At 32.0% G+C, this 15,553-nt stretch overlaps 3 protein-coding genes and 2 long non-coding RNA genes across 6 annotated transcripts; 2 read left to right on the top strand and 3 right to left on the bottom strand.

The window, feature by feature from the left end:
- Window positions 1-1,083: 1,083 nt before the first annotated feature.
- Cdc37 (cell division cycle protein 37) lies at window positions 1,084-3,597 on the top strand. The gene is made up of 5 exons (XM_015927537.3): window positions 1,084-1,601; window positions 1,685-1,984; window positions 2,071-2,308; window positions 2,380-2,560; window positions 3,066-3,597. The coding sequence occupies exons 1-4, from the start codon at window positions 1,198-1,200 to the stop codon at window positions 2,557-2,559; spliced, it is 1,122 nt and encodes a 373-aa protein (XP_015783023.1). The 5' UTR covers window positions 1,084-1,197; the 3' UTR covers window position 2,560; window positions 3,066-3,597.
- A 1,531-nt stretch (window positions 3,598-5,128) lies between these two features.
- Window positions 5,129-9,594, bottom strand: whd (carnitine O-palmitoyltransferase whd). 2 transcript variants are annotated; one of them, XR_003081889.2, is made up of 10 exons: window positions 9,315-9,594; window positions 8,814-8,956; window positions 8,562-8,722; window positions 8,222-8,493; window positions 7,358-8,147; window positions 7,124-7,243; window positions 6,900-7,030; window positions 6,518-6,805; window positions 5,858-6,440; window positions 5,129-5,772 (listed from the first exon to the last, which is right to left on the bottom strand). XR_003081889.2 is itself a non-coding variant. In XM_015927357.3 (9 exons), exons 1-9 carry the CDS (start codon window positions 9,453-9,455, stop codon window positions 6,159-6,161), a joined length of 2,328 nt encoding a protein of 775 aa, XP_015782843.1. In that variant the 5' UTR covers window positions 9,456-9,594; the 3' UTR covers window positions 5,129-6,158. The 2 variants fall into 2 exon arrangements, 1 of the variants encoding a protein (XP_015782843.1); XM_015927357.3 differs by having other exon boundaries at window positions 5,129-6,440.
- A 272-nt stretch (window positions 9,595-9,866) lies between these two features.
- On the bottom strand, window positions 9,867-11,245 carry LOC149094250 (uncharacterized). Its single transcript, XR_016198731.1, has 2 exons — window positions 10,981-11,245; window positions 9,867-10,866 (listed from the first exon to the last, which is right to left on the bottom strand). It is a non-coding gene; the product is annotated as an uncharacterized LOC149094250 (long non-coding RNA).
- Window positions 11,246-11,552: 307 nt separating this feature from the next.
- On the bottom strand, window positions 11,553-15,297 carry LOC107360769 (cyclin-dependent kinase 2-associated protein 2). The gene is made up of 3 exons (XM_015927492.3): window positions 14,764-15,297; window positions 11,835-11,932; window positions 11,553-11,656 (listed from the first exon to the last, which is right to left on the bottom strand). The coding sequence occupies exon 1, from the start codon at window positions 15,272-15,274 to the stop codon at window positions 14,804-14,806; it is 471 nt and encodes a 156-aa protein (XP_015782978.3). The 5' UTR covers window positions 15,275-15,297; the 3' UTR covers window positions 11,553-11,656; window positions 11,835-11,932; window positions 14,764-14,803.
- Window positions 14,221-14,970, top strand: LOC149094249 (uncharacterized). The gene is made up of 2 exons (XR_016198730.1): window positions 14,221-14,468; window positions 14,592-14,970. It is a non-coding gene; the product is annotated as an uncharacterized LOC149094249 (long non-coding RNA).
- Window positions 15,298-15,553: the final 256 nt, after the last annotated feature.

Below are 15,553 nucleotides of genomic sequence, written 5' to 3'. Positions count from 1 at the left end.
GCATTTGAGTCATGGATCAAGATCCAAATTTCACGACTAGAACTGACTTGGAGATGATTTGTAAAGGATTGAAGCCATATTCAGTTCATACTGAAAATTCATGTTTATGTTCCTCTGATGTCTTTAGACCTGCTAGAAAAAATGGCTTGGCGAGGTTGCCACGGTAAAGTCAAAAGTGACTTGACTTGTCTCCTCAAATGGCCATCCATGGCACTAAAATAGGCATAAAATATTTGAAGGTTCATTTCCAGTTCGACCATAATTAAGAAACCAATAACTTAGTCAATTTACAAATCGTAAAAAAGATTGAAAGCAATAGTCATATAACAAAAATGGGATTCACCCTTTGGATGAATCCCTGCAACCGAGGTTGCTTTACAACTGAAGTTGTTTTTTTTGTTTGTGGAGATGTCTAGAGTATTTCAATACTCGGTTTAGCCTGTGGCTTTGCAGATTAGGTTACGATTATGTTAATAGTCCGAGTTCACGCATTTAGATGCGATGGGATAGCTTTCGTAGCTCTTCCCTGACCGGGTTCGATCCGCAGACCTTGGGATTACCGATCCCAGCCTTTGCTCACCTCACCACTGGTCAGGGTGAAAGGTTAAGATCAAGGGTCGCTAGTAATTTAACTTGAATCAGTCAATTGAAGTAAACGTGCGCGTAAACAATTTCTTTAATAGCGAAAAATAATTCCAGATTGTTGGATAATTTGTTGACGTGATAAATAAAGAGTAAAATACTTCATAATAAATAATAAATGAATAATTAATAATAATTTGAGATGAATGAAGCGAACATAAAACTTTTGTTAAACCATTGCCTTTTCTCAAGTAAAAGAAATTAAAGATTCTAAGATTTGCTTGTGGAATAATTGTGAGCCTAATACTGAGTGATTAATTATTAATTTGATAGATTTTTAAAAATGGCTATTAAAGATGGACTAAATTGTAATGTGTTCATATAAAGATTCAATAAAGATAAATTGTTATAAACTTTGCTATTTTGAATAATATTTGAATTAACCGCGTAAACTAGTGACATAAAGTCACGATATTTCTACAAAATTCTACATCTGTAAAGGTTCATTTCCTTGTCAATCTTATTTGTTGGTTTCTATTAAATTGTTATTCACTTTGCACTTATCGTTGAATTTAATTTTGATTAGTTTTTTGTTTCCTCTGTTTGTTTGTCAATATGATTGATTACAGCAAGTGGAATAATATCGAGATAAGTGATGATGAAGACGATACCCATCCTAACATCGACAAGCAGTCGTTATTCAAATGGAGACACGAGGCTCGCATTCAAAGGATGCATGAATTTAACGAGAGAAAACAAAAGATCTTTGATGCTGTGGAAGAAGCCCGAAAAAACCTGGAGGAGACTAAATCAAAGGTATCTCTTACGCCAGATGATCAGAAGTTGAAGGATGAAATGGTTAAATTGGAGGAAAAATTTAAGAAGCTTCAAAATGATGCTGAAAATATCAAAAAAGAGGAGAGATTAATGCCCTGGAATGTGGATACTATTAGTAAAGAAGGTTGGAGTCGAACGAAAATTAATAAACCGGCCGTCAAACAGGACAAATCAAAGCTCAGGTGAATGTCACACAGCTATTATTAGTATTTAAGAATTACAGAATTATAATCCTTATATCATTTACATTTTTGTTTAATTTCAGTGAAGAGGAGAAGGAAAAACTTTATCTTGAGTTTATCAAAGCCAACGAAAAGAAAATTAAACATTTTGGTATGCTTTCCAAATATGATGATTGTCGTACCTACCTACTAGAAGAGCCACAATTAGTATGTGAAGAAACCGCTAACTATCTAACTCTTTGGTGTTTAAATCTTGAAATCGAGGATAAGCATGATCTTATGAATCACGTCTCTAAGCAAGTAATTTCAATGCAATACATTCTTGAACTTGCAAAACAATTGGAATGTGATCCTAGATCTTGTGTATCCAGCTTCTTTAAAAGGTGCGTTTTTCTCTTGATATTTATCTCTTTGTCAACTAACATTTATCATTAAATGTTTTTAACGCTGTTATACTTTTATTTTGTAGAATCCAAACAGCTGAGAAAGAATATTTGGACGCATATGAAGATGAATTAAAAGCTTTCAGGCATAGAATAAAAGAACGAGCTAAGGAGAAATTAGAAAAGGCTATGGCTGAATTAGAAGAAGAGGAAAAAGCTAAGAGGTTAGGTCCTGGAGGATTGGACCCTGCGGATGTTTTTGAGACCCTTCCAGAAAAATTGAAAAAGTGTTTTGAATCTCGTGATATTAATATGCTGAAGGAGGTAAATCTCAGTTCTAGTTGATTATATAAGTCAATAGTAATTTTATTTTTATTTGCTTTCTAAATATAAAGGCTATCGCTGAAATGGATGAAGATGAAGCAAAATATCATATGAAAAGATGTGTTGATTCCGGACTATGGGTTCCAGATGCAAAAGCTGCTGAAAGTGAGGACCAAGAAGAGGATAAGAACGATTCCGCAAAAGAAGAAATTTATTCGAAAATTAAGGAAAATGATTCATTTCAAAAATGAGGTAATTGGAAGAATCGGCATTTTCCAGTAGTTTCTCTAGCTTCAACTCTATTTTCAAAGATAACATTGAACAATTTGTTTACAATAGATTTCATTCAGAGTTTTGTGTAAAAACAACATTTCATCAATTCCTTTGTTTTGTATTTCTTATCCAATCACAAAACCATGCAAACCTAACATTTTTGTAGATTTTAAGTTTTGGGACAAAATTTCGTTAATATCGAGAGTCTATGTTGCTTGACTAGAGCTAGTTATGTTTTTACGAGCCAATAATAGAGAGAAGGGGTAGTGAATTCTTATTTCTTTAAAATGTGGGTTAAAGTAGATTCTTTTCGTTCATATTTTGAATTGATTTTAAAAATTGACCATTGATGTTAGCTCATAAGTTTCTTTTTCTTGATACTGTTTCGATTAGTACAAAATATTGACTAATCAAACCTCTCATTTCAATTTAACTTTGAATGTATCTTTAACCTAATTTGGTTCATTGTTTTCCTTTTTTACAGAGTTTATTAATCCTTTTGCCTTGGATACTGAATTGCCGTTAATTGCTTTACTGCGGAATAACTAAGGAACATTATAAATTTGATCAAAATAGTGGAATCCGTGTTGTTCAATTAAACTTTGGAGACAGTCGAAAAGCTCCTGGCAATACCTTTTAAATCTATCCCTTTTTCATCAAGAACTCTCTACGAATATCCTTGAGATAAAAAAACAACATACTAACTCATCAAACAAAAACCAAACATGAAAGCACACCAAGGCTATCAACTCTGGTAACGGAATTTTTTATTTGATATGTTCAACTATTGTTATCCCATATATATATATTTACTAGCTTAAACCACTCACTTACAAATGTCAAAATTCCTTCCGGATACTGCGATTCAACCTAAGTTTAAACAACTTATTCGATTTTTTTTCATGCATGAAGTTCCAAATACTTTTTTTCTTTATCTGATCCCTTTCATTGAAGAAAAGACGTAGTTTTTATGTCATCAAATAAAAAATCATCGCAATGATTCCTTGAACATATAATAGATTTTTTAATATATGTACTTTGAGCTCAGACCATTATCACAAATCCATCTGATTTAATGATACGTTTTTTGTCTCGCCGATCTTAGATCAAGGGTCGCTAGTAATTTAACTTGAATCAGTCAATTGAAGTACAGTAAGGTACCAGATAATGAGAATACCAGATAATGAGAATCAATTTTTCAACGACCCCTCAATGGAAGAGTTGAATCAAATTTAAATTTCCTTTAAATTTCTTTGATTGTTAATTAACTGAATCTAATTTTCTTTCGCCAAATATCAATGAAGAAACTCGAGAAATCAGTTTAAAAATCAATTAATCTTGAATTTGATTAGTTAAAGAAAGTTGATAATCAAGAAAATAAGTTGCCCGGCGAATAGTGTAAATAAGCTATTTCAACGCATTCTCATTATCTGGTACCTTACTGTAAACGTGCGCGTAAACAATTTCTTTAATAGCGAAAAATAATTCCAGATTGTTGGATAATTTGTTGACGTGATAAATAAAGAGTAAAATACTTCACTGAAAGTTTAACTGGCAACAATACATTAATGACATTGATTTTCATCATAATTAACAATCCTTTTCATGACATGAATATTTAAGATTGCCGTTGCTTTTGCAGATATTTGCTTTTATATTGTTGCTGTTAAATAGGTCAAATCACGATAAAACATTTTGTTTTTTTTCTGGTTGCACTTTTGGTGCAATAACTTGAATTTCTTCATCGAGCTTACTTAAAGATACTTTTTACATTATGATTTCCGACATGAAATGTACAAGAAGAAAGCAAAGTTAATCCTGATAAAGTACTTATTTGTTAGCAATATAAATCTCTCAAAGTTGCTTGATAATAAACTCTTGGTTTTTGTCCTCTTCAAATTACTGTCCAAAGGTTGCTTTGTTATTAGATTATTATTTTAGTTGTGATTATTCAAGGCTGTATTTCAATTTCTAGTTGTGTCCATCATTTGTATCTTCATCACTTTAATTACCTTGATATAATTACATCAAGCTATAATAATTCTGTTTTTGGGAAATACTCAGTGATAGACATAATTTGGAAAAGCTAATGGTGGTAGCCTTGATTGCTTGAGGAAACTTAAATTAGCGGATTGAATTGAATAGCTTTTAATTTATTTCTTGCTTGATCGGATTTTGATTGAAATCAAAATACCTTGTGACTTTTGAGATAAATTTAACCATTCAAAATCAACAATCAAACCATTTTCAACTTAAATACATTACTGCTAATGCTGCAAGTCAAGTGTTCATTTTTGAACTGATCAGGTTTCAGGTTTTATATAAACCTTGATTAACATGATAGCTTGAAATGTCATAGGTTGTCGTTGGTAAAAATAACTTTAATCTTTAATTTTAGTTACATTTATTTGGCTATTTTCAATGATAAAAAACTAGAATCATAATTTTTAACGAGAGTTTCTTTCACATCAATTAATAAACCCGATTAATATTAATAGATTTTCTAACAACCTTTTCTTAATCAAAGTTAAATTTTGTTCAGCAATGTTGTTTTATAATCAAATATATTTAAGCAATTTATAAGGGAGGAAATGGATACAAAATATAAAATAAAAGGCTCTTTTTAAGCTCGAGATAAATGTTGAATATTTATACTTTTATTTACATTAACTTTTCACCTTCTTGTAACAATCTTTGAACAATCAATAAATATTCACAATTGTTAGTTTCATTTTGTTCTTGTTGAATTAAACCAATTCAATTTTGTCATTAGAGGAAATATTATCTATGATAGACTGATAAACATTTTTTTATCACTAAACAAAAAGATTACACAAAATAACGCAATCGAAGTAAAAAAGACGATCGAGTTCAAAGAAATCTGACCTTTCAATTAAAAGTAATACAAACTTGATAATAGCTTAGTTCAACGTAAAAATACGAAGTGAGGAACTTCATCAGCAGGCAGTAAAAGTTTCTGTTGTTCCCTTTCTTCAAAGTTGTTTTCAGTAAAAGAAAACTTTGACCTTAATTGATAAAAAAGCTTTTACTTGAAAATCATATTCTTCAATTTTAGTTGGTCCCATCGATAAATAATCATCTTTAAACTCATCATTCAAAAATCTCCAAGAAGGTGAAAACAGGCTGCCTTTTTGTAATTATTAACTGGCAATTGGATAACATTTTTCTAACTGTTGGGAAAAAGGTAAAATTATTGGGTGTTGAAATCAATTTGTATCTATAAATGTATAAAGATAATGATATGGAAAATCTGACCAATTTGATGAAATAGAAGTGACTTTTGGTGCCTAAGATCCAATAAATATCAATAAAGGCACTGTTTGTTCGTACTTTTAAAATTGTTCCGAATTGTAGATAACAGAAGGACTGAGGAACCAATTACAGCCCTTATTTTTCTTGTAATGTAGTCTCCAAAATAATTGATTACTGAAAATTAAGTGGCGTATATTGAACCTTCCATTGTCCCCACCTTTATATTGATCTTGATCTTTTGTTCACGTTTGAATGGTATGAAAGTGTTGATTTAAATTAATGAAGTTCAAGTCTGAAAAAAGGGCTAACTTGCAACTGTTAGGAGTTCTCTCATGTCGTTCAAAGAACGCATGATGTTTTTCGCAAATCTCAGTGAATCTGTGGCATTTGAGCTCTTCTTCGAACTAATATGGAAAAAGATCTTATCTTCACCAGCAATAATGTAACTAACACCATAACCATCGTCAGCAACTGGGCCGAAACCACCTCCAGCAGATACATGCTTAGGATACTTTTTAAGATCTAAAAGACCAGCTTGACCATGTGGGGTTTGACTTGTAGAGAGTTTCCATGGTTCAGATAAAACCTGAAAAACAAAGAATTTAAAAATAATTAGAGAAATTAAAATTTTACTCGATTTTAAAACTACTTTTACAAACTTACTTCTTTAAGAAATGGTGAATCAATTTCCAGATATTTACTAATAACATACAAACAAAATAGATGTCTGTCAATTCCTTTGCCACACATAGCATTTTGATAGCCAACTTGGTGTTTATTGCATGCATGCTTGAGTAGAGCGATCCTTTCCTCTTTAGTTTTGGTCTGATCATGCATTGATTGAACCCATGCAGCGGATTCTATAGTTACTGGTCTTACAGTTTCAGTTCTACCTTCACGGAATAATCTGGTCATTGAAGCTTCATATGTGAGTGAGAACTTTCCTGAATCCTGATGAATGGAAAAAAGAAAATACTCAGTCAGTTGGGAGACAAAGGATTGAAAGAAAAAGCAAAATAAATGAAATTTTGTCTGTTCAACAAACCCTGAAATAAGCTAATTGTAATGCCATTTGGATGTAAGCATCAGGTGAAACTCTATTTTTTTTCATAAATCCTTTACCATATTCTTGAAACATTATCAATTTCAAATCAACATCAACAACCAACTCTTGAGCTAAGAAATCATTGGAAAAAGAAAATAAAAGATAGTTAACAATTGCGGTAATTAAAGAATAAAAATTAAGGCTCGTTAACTGTGAAAATTTACCCATGATAACGTATTTATCAATAGTTTGACATAGTTCCTCAGGAAATTCCCATTTTAAACGAGTCGCTGCCGGAGGCTGAAATCCATTTCCAACTCTACAACGACCATTTTCATCGTACCCTGTCATGATAGATGCAAATTTAATAAACATACATAACAGCTATTGAAGCAAAAGCTATTGAAAAATTGAGTTTTTTGGCTGAACCAACAAGTTAATTTTTCAATATATCTTACCTAGATTGGCGAAATCATAGGCTAAAATAAATTCCCAAAGATGAGCCATGATAGGAGCATCTGCCCAGGAATGTTCAGCATTAAAACCTGCACGGCCGTTTCGTCCAACAATTAAGTCGAAAGACTTATCGTACCATCTGTCATAACCACTTCCATGAAGTAATGTTTGACCATAATTGTCTAGTTTTGTTGGATCTTTTTCATCAAATTCAAAATCTACATCGTCCAAAACGAGAACAAAGGCAGACTTTTCTATTGCATCAAGTGAAGTTTTGTTGATTCCTCTTGAAAAATATCGTTCTCGAGTTTGAGACCAGGAAACTCGATCAACAGCAGTGACAACACTAAGGTGTTCTTCACCTCTTAAAGCTTGGCTCTCATCAGCAACAATCTTATCGAGAATACTTTCAATCTCTCGAGGTAAAAGTAAACGTCCTTTAAAATAGATATTAACTTTATAATATTTGTTCTTACACAGAACAACAATGTGTTGTGAATCTGAATAGTGAACCAACTTATCAGTCTCAATACCAGGGATCCGTGTAGTGTTGAATAATCTTTCATATTGCCATGAACAGAGAGGAACTAAACCTTGAATCATGATTGGCTTTAACTCTTGACGATCGATGAGCCTGCGGAAAATGAGACAAGAATAAACAAGGTTTGCAGCTCGTGATGTTTGACTTGAAGTTGGAACCACAAATAATGTATCAATACCATAAAAGTTTGAATTAATCATAAGAGGTGATCTGCTTCTAAGGTAGACATATTCTTCCCACCAATCAGACACCTTAAATAATAAAAAATTGATGAAAGATAGACAAATTAGACGATTTTTTAAATAGAAGCACAACAATAACTTACATAATTACTAGCCCACCAAGATTTGAAGATAAGATATTTTTGTAATCGTTTGGCAACACCATCACGGAATTCATGAGCTAATTTAGTTTTTCTTTGGTAATCTTCTTCGTTTTCACATAAAGCTCGGATGGACATGAGGTATCTATCAATAGTATCGCTAACAGAGGGCAAAGGTAGTCTAGGTAAAGCTCCTTGGTAGGAATATAATAATGGCTTTTTTATCGTCAGCATTTTCATGAAGAAAACCCATATTTGAGATAAAAGAGATGGACCTAAAATGAATAATATGAGAACAAAGTTAGTTTATAAAAGAAAAGAAAGAAAGGAAAAGAAAACTGACCCGATCCATGAGATTCATACATCCATCCTTTATAAATAAGTAGACATCTGAGAGTATACTTCATAACCATTGCTTTTGCAACCCAAACACAAATCCCGTAAATGAAACATGCTATGATACTACGAGCAGAATCAGCCAAATCGAAAAGTTTCACAATTGACCTAAAAGTGATTAAGAAGGGAAAGAAGGCGGTGAGTGATTTTGTGATGGTTGTTCGCTGAAAAGATAATGAAAAGTCAAAATGTTTTTTACGTAATAGGAAAGTGAGAGCTGGCAAAGCTGATGAAACCAAAGCTTGGGTCGATTTCAAATACAAAATGACATGCTGTTACCAGTACGAGAATAGCAGCTAAAAACTCAAGTGATGATGGGAAGACACCATTTTTGATGTTATTCTAATGGAGAGAGAGAGAGAGAAAAGGAATAACAGATCAAAGGTGAGTGAAAGTTGAAAATAAGTGGTTTCAATGATTGGTTTATTTGTTTATGAGCACATATTCAAGCTAGGGACCATCTTTTAGATTGGGGCACATATTTTATAAAACAATGGAAATATGTTTTCCTCTTAATTATTAGACTATTAATATAAATAGCATGGTAACTCTGATAAAATGATGAACGACAACGAGTTTCAAACCTACTTCCAATCGTCAGTCTGTTTTAGCGGATGGTTAAATGTTGATCATCAAACATAAACTAAATGAATTTACCAATCTATTGAAAAGTGGAGAAAATAAAATCATGATTACTTACCAATGAACGAGTGAACCTTTTACGGTAAGATCGTACTCCACTAGTCCAAACAATATTAAGAATTTCTGTATCATAATTAATATGAACACCTTCATGAGTTATTTGAAAACTGAAAGCCACAGCTTGATGGGCTTCAGCCATGTTTAAATAAAAGTGTTATCAGAAAGCAGAGGAGAAAATACTTTTGGATCAATCACAATTAAATAAGACACCAATTAATAAGGCTTGGAAAGAAGACAAACACTAAAAACAATAAACCAGAATCAACTTTTCATAAAACAGATCTGTTGTTGTGATTTCTTGTTACAGTAACACAATTCAACATTAGTTGTGAAACAGACGCAATCTCACTTGAGCGTTGAATGACTGAAGCTTATAAGGCGCCTTGCTTGAAGCTCTTTTTTGATTTAAAGGATAATTGAAAGGGAAAGTTGATCAAAATTATCAATTTTTTTAATTGTTAAATTTTAATTGGACAATTTCAGAAGTGTCCAACAATAATTTTAAAAATTGACAATATTAAACTAGACTAGACTCGCATCACAGTAGTTATGAAGTAATTTATTTTCGAGACTTGAGGTTGTACATTTAACTCTCTCATTCAAAGTCATTCACAACTGGTTAATCTGGTTCATTAAAATCACATGTTGTTTACAAACACAAACAGAATTGAACTCTCAAATCGGAGGAAAACATATGATTGTGAGCAGATTGTTTACAATTTTCTGGCAGCATTGTGCTTTGTTTTGATTTATGAAAATGAAACGTCACTAGAACGGTTTATTGATAGTTAATTTTTTAATCAATGGGACTTTTGGTCCGTTAAATAAAAATCCATAAAGTCCATAAAATCCAAATAAGATTAGAGAAAGTAAAATGTTGATTAAGCTGGAGACAAAGGGATTTCAACAGAATTTGTTACTCCATGTTCCTGCATAAAAATGAGCAAAAAATTCACCAACAATATGGATCAAAGGATAATTCGTTAAGATGAAGCTATCATTTTCAATTTTTCAAGTGTTGAATATTCAATAGCCATGCGAAAGGAGCCAACTCATGATCAGGTCTGATCACAGCTTAAATTATCAAAAATTGTCCAATGGCTTTGAGATCAACCAATCAGCTTGATTTTTAAAAATGACCGGATTCTCAGTTCACCTCTAATTATTTGTATGTTGTTATGCCATTTATTTGCGACAGAATATTTCAATCAAAAGTCACCAGAATCAGGATTGACCAAATCGGGTGAACTTGCTGGCCGTTTGATGGACGATACTAAAGGTTTGAATCATTCCTTGAATGGTTACTTACCAATGAATCAACGAAAAAGCATTTCCATTAAAAATTCAAATTGATCACTTGTATTTACCAACTTAAAGTGTGAGTTTGATATAAATTGATTTGTACCGTTCAATCTGGTTAAAGATTTAAACAGGTTTAAATTGATTTCACTTTATTTCATTTCACATTTTTACAGGAATAAGGATCCAACTAATTCCAAACGGATTCACTCCAAATAATGCAGTTGAAATTGTCTAGTTCAAGTCCATGTCTATGTGAGTTGAGTTGTATGTTAATTGCTCAGGTTTCAAATTAAATTAAATTTCTTTTTAAAGAAATGTGATCTGGATATTCCAAAATAGAGTATCGAAAGACTCAAACTTACCTTGATTGTTTTTGACACTAATTAATGAAAAGCAAACTATTTAATGAAATCACCAGGTGCATGGACTATTCAAATTAATTTGAAACACAAATAAACAAAAAACTCATCACTTAAGCAAATATAAAGGCTCCATCTCTCGATGAAGAATCGTACCAAATAAAGTTGTTAATCAAATTGTGGTTTAATAATTACTTTAATTAGGAACTTTAAAGCTTAATAATTAGATGTATAGTCATGAAGAAGAACAGATCAAAAAAGATTACGAGCAAAGAATTACATGATGTGAATTAAGGTGATTTCTTGAGGAAGAGATCATTTTCAAATGAAGATGAGACATCTATTGATGATGTTAAGGTAGAGAGGTTTGTTGATGATTGATTATGAGGTTTTGTTGATGAATTTGATCGCTGAGAATCCTTCTCGTTATTAGCTAATATTGGCCGATTTTTCATTGATTTACGAAATTTTGCTCTCCTATTTTTAAACCAAACTTGGATACGAGACTCAGGTAATTGAATTATCAATGAAAGCTGTTCTCGAGCTGTTAAATCAGGATATTGAACTTTATTGAAAGTAGCTTCCAATACTTGTAATTGATGATGAGAAAAGGCGGTTCGACTTCGCCTCTGTTGTCTATTGGAGTCACAACTTTCTGTTAATTTATCAGTTGATAAGCCTATGAAAGTAAATCAATAATTGAAACGTAAATTAAAAATCAAAATTAAATCGAAAGCTCAAGTCAGATATAAACACATAAATCACATTATAAAGTGTTAACTGAACAAACAGAAATGGTCAGAAACTTGATGAATCCGTAAACTTATTTATCAAATTGACTAAAAAATTATATTTACCTTGATTTGTCGGATGAAAGTCAAAAAAGTTTCGCTCTGGATTCAATATTGGAAGTAATTGTTGATCGTGATGAGATTGATTGTGGAATGGCCAAAAACTGCGATTCCCATAGAGAAATGAACCATTCAAATTGTGTCCAAGTAAATGTTGAAAATTAGTATTGACCAAAGGACCCAGAAGTCGAGGATCACCATAAAGATTCATGATTAACAAGAGAAGGAAAAAAATTGATGAGATAAAATGTTAACACTGGTGTTGAATGGATAAATTGTTGATGATTGATCTGATCGGATTTGGAGGCAAAAAAGGATAACTTTGGCTTTGTAAAATAATCCAAATGCAATGGGAAAAGCAATGAATATGTCATTGAATTGACTGCGCAGTTATCCAAATGATACTGAATACAATATTAATGGTAACAATTGTTAAAGTGGCCTTTTAACCATGAAACAAGTAAATAAGTTTTTGGGTTAAAAGTCATAATAGACGCAAGGTATTATCACAGGGAGTCAACTGGGAGGACTTAAATTTTGGGTTGAAAAAATAAACAAATGCTCACATCTTCAATTTCAACAACTATTTTCAATGTATTTATTTGTTTCTTATTGTTATTTGACAGAGTAAATTTTCACCCTCAAAATAAAGCAAATTAACATTTAATCAACAGGAATGGTGACAACTTTTCACACTGCAAATGAATAGCAAAAAAAGCCTCGAGAGTTTTGTTTTAAAACCATCAGATAATCCTATTGGAAAGCTGATTATTTCAGCAAGAAATTTGTTTTCAATTGTTGCTTGAATTTAAATTGGCATAAGCACAAGGTAACCAGTTTTGATTGAAAAATGAATTGATATCCAAATTCCTGGTTGACTTTACTGATTTAGAATAGTTATTTTCATGATTTATCATAAATTCATCTCGTCTTGTTGATTGATCAATATGGAAAGATGTTAATTGTTGTTTTCTCGGATCAATACGAGCAATTAGAATTGAGATTTTGATGATTTACTTCTTGGCAAAGCTTTGGTTTTCTGGTTTTTCACCAGTTTAGGTAAATTGGTAAAAACTGGACTCATTTGGCCATTTTGAATGGGATTAATCTTTAATTGTTATTGTAACTTTGTGTCAGTCTATAAATTGGTTAACAATTGCTATTGAGTGAAGTATTGACAACATTTGTATGGGTTGGTGACAAAATGGCTTATAACTTGGGGTGGACATTTAATAATGGTCTTAATACTTATCTACTCTTGAAGCTTGATTATTAAAGTAATTTGATACAAAATGGTTTACTATTTACTATTCATTGGAGATGATATTAAAGGATAAAAAGGGTTAGGAAATACAATGAAAGTTGGAAAAGGAAAAAGGATAAGATATAAATGATAATAAAGTAGCATTTATATCCACATATTGGTATGTTTACCTTTCAAGAAATTCAAGTGCCTTTTAAGGAGAGCGCAAATTGAACAAGAACCAGCCTTTTTTCACTGGTTAATTTGGGCATCCTAAGTGACCAAAGAGACTCTTAGGTCAAAGTGACCCATACAGTCTTGTATTTTGGTTAACTCTCTGGGCAGGTCAATAACAAAGGGACACAAAATCACAGGCAAGATTATCTTTGTTATTTTGTGTGTGCCTTTTGCGCTACACCGGTGGCTTGTCAGGTTTAGTATCAAGAGGATGATTAACAAGAGCTAGGAGGAAAAGTATGAGTGTTTTCAAGATAAATTAATGTTTACACTGAGGTGGGTCAGGGTTCGGGTAGATGAGTTGGAGGAAGAGGTGAAGAGGTTAATAAGCATTGAGAAAGGTTTCTGTTGCAAATAAATGTTAACCCATTTGTTAAATATGTGTTTAATTTTTTCAAGCCTTTTCAACTTCCAATGCAAGTTTATTTTTCAGATTAAGTTGATTAACAATTGGCTGGTCAATTGGTTAATTGTCTGAGGTTGAGTTGAATATTTAACATCAATCATGGTCAGTTATTTGATTTTGGACCAAGTGGTTAATGGAGGCAAAAACCAATGTTTGAAATATGGACAAATTGAAACCTCTTTTTCCTGGTTCTGAGCTACCCTTGTAACCAATTGAACCATTTTATATCAACCATTAATTAACACATATTTTGATTGAATCAATGTAAATTTAATGGTAATGAGTGATCAATTTTTGTCAATATCACCGGTTCAATATCATGTATCATTGGGTTCATGATAGTAAGTAAATATGGGATAAAATATCATGTTTGGTATTGCTTAGAGTGACGCTTTGGTAAGATGATTATCTGATTGGTAATTGAGTGAAAGTAAGAATGAATAATAAGATGATGAGAAGAATAATTTAAAAGGGAAGAGACAAAGAAAATAATAACAATTGGATGATTTGTTGAATGAAAATAGGATAAAATGGGATAAAGTTTAAGTATGTGAAAGCATAATAATGTTTAGATGGCTTTTGTTTTCACTTGGATTATGTCTTATTTTTGCCTTCTCTTTGAAAAAACGTCAAACCTTTTTGTCTCTCTATTTAAACATATTCAACAATCAATTGGCTTTTCTTTTCACTCTTACCTAAAGGTTATCATCATTCAAACCAATTGCTATTATATTTAAAAGGAACCCTAAAACGAGTAAGTAAGATAAAGAGATTGAATCATATTGTTATCTAAAAGATTATGCCTTATCTTCATCTTAAAACCTATTGGGCATCCTACTTATTCACATTTACTTGTTTCCTTCTCCCTCTGTTTTAGACCCATTTAGAGTATCATATCTGGATAAACAATTTATCTTCATCATCCCAATCATCACCATCATGTTTGAAGAGGACAATACCAGATGAAAATGAGGAGCAACAACCAAAAGGATAAACAATGGGATCCACAAAAAAAAAGGGTAAATATCCATATCAAAATGATTACATACCTTTTTGGTTTTCATTGGTATTTACATTGATATTGGTGAGTTAACGATGCAATGGATTGGATGGATCCTGGTTTTCCATGAGCTGAGATATACACTCGGCGATAAGTAACCTTGCCTGGACAACACCACGTCTTAATCTTTCCGCCGAGTTCCGATTTCCAGCGTAAACTGGACGAATATCTTTACCCATCTCTTCCAGAAGCAACCTTAGTTGTTCAAAATAGTCAACTTGTAGATCAGCAGGTAATTTATTTCTCATCCATGCAAATGAAGATGAATTGGGATACAAAGGTAAATTTGTTGGCAATGCAACTAAAGTCGGTGGACCGCCTTCGAGGAATGTAGGTTGATATAAGCCAAATAGATTGGATCTTGCACCATTGTCTTCACTATTGACTTCACTATCGTTTGCCTCAACGTTTTCACCAATGTTTTCACTGTTCTCCTCACTTTCTCTGGGTTCATTATCTGTTTTGGCGATCTGGCTTGAACTAGGATTATTCATATCCATGAGTGTTTCAGTTCACTGTTAAGGAAGACACCATTTGTCATAGTTTAAAACCAATCATATTTTATAAATTTTTCAAGCAACTGGTATGACTAATGAAAGGGCAAAAACAAGTGTTAACCAATAGTCTTCAAATGATCGTTTGAACATCAAACGGTTTTTTTGTCGTTTAAATTTTTTTCCAGTTAATCTTTGACTGCAAGTTTAAATTTTAATCTTGATTATATCCAATAAGAGTTAACAATTAATACAATTCGTTTTGATTTTAATAACTGTTGTCAT

The sequence above is a fragment of the Tetranychus urticae genome, chromosome 2 (assembly GCF_039701765.1).
Source record: "Tetranychus urticae isolate SD_2017Ah chromosome 2, NJAU_TeUrti_SD_1.0, whole genome shotgun sequence".
Classification (NCBI taxonomy): Eukaryota; Metazoa; Arthropoda; class Arachnida; order Trombidiformes; family Tetranychidae; genus Tetranychus; species Tetranychus urticae.
This window is presented reverse-complemented; position numbering and strand designations above follow the sequence as displayed.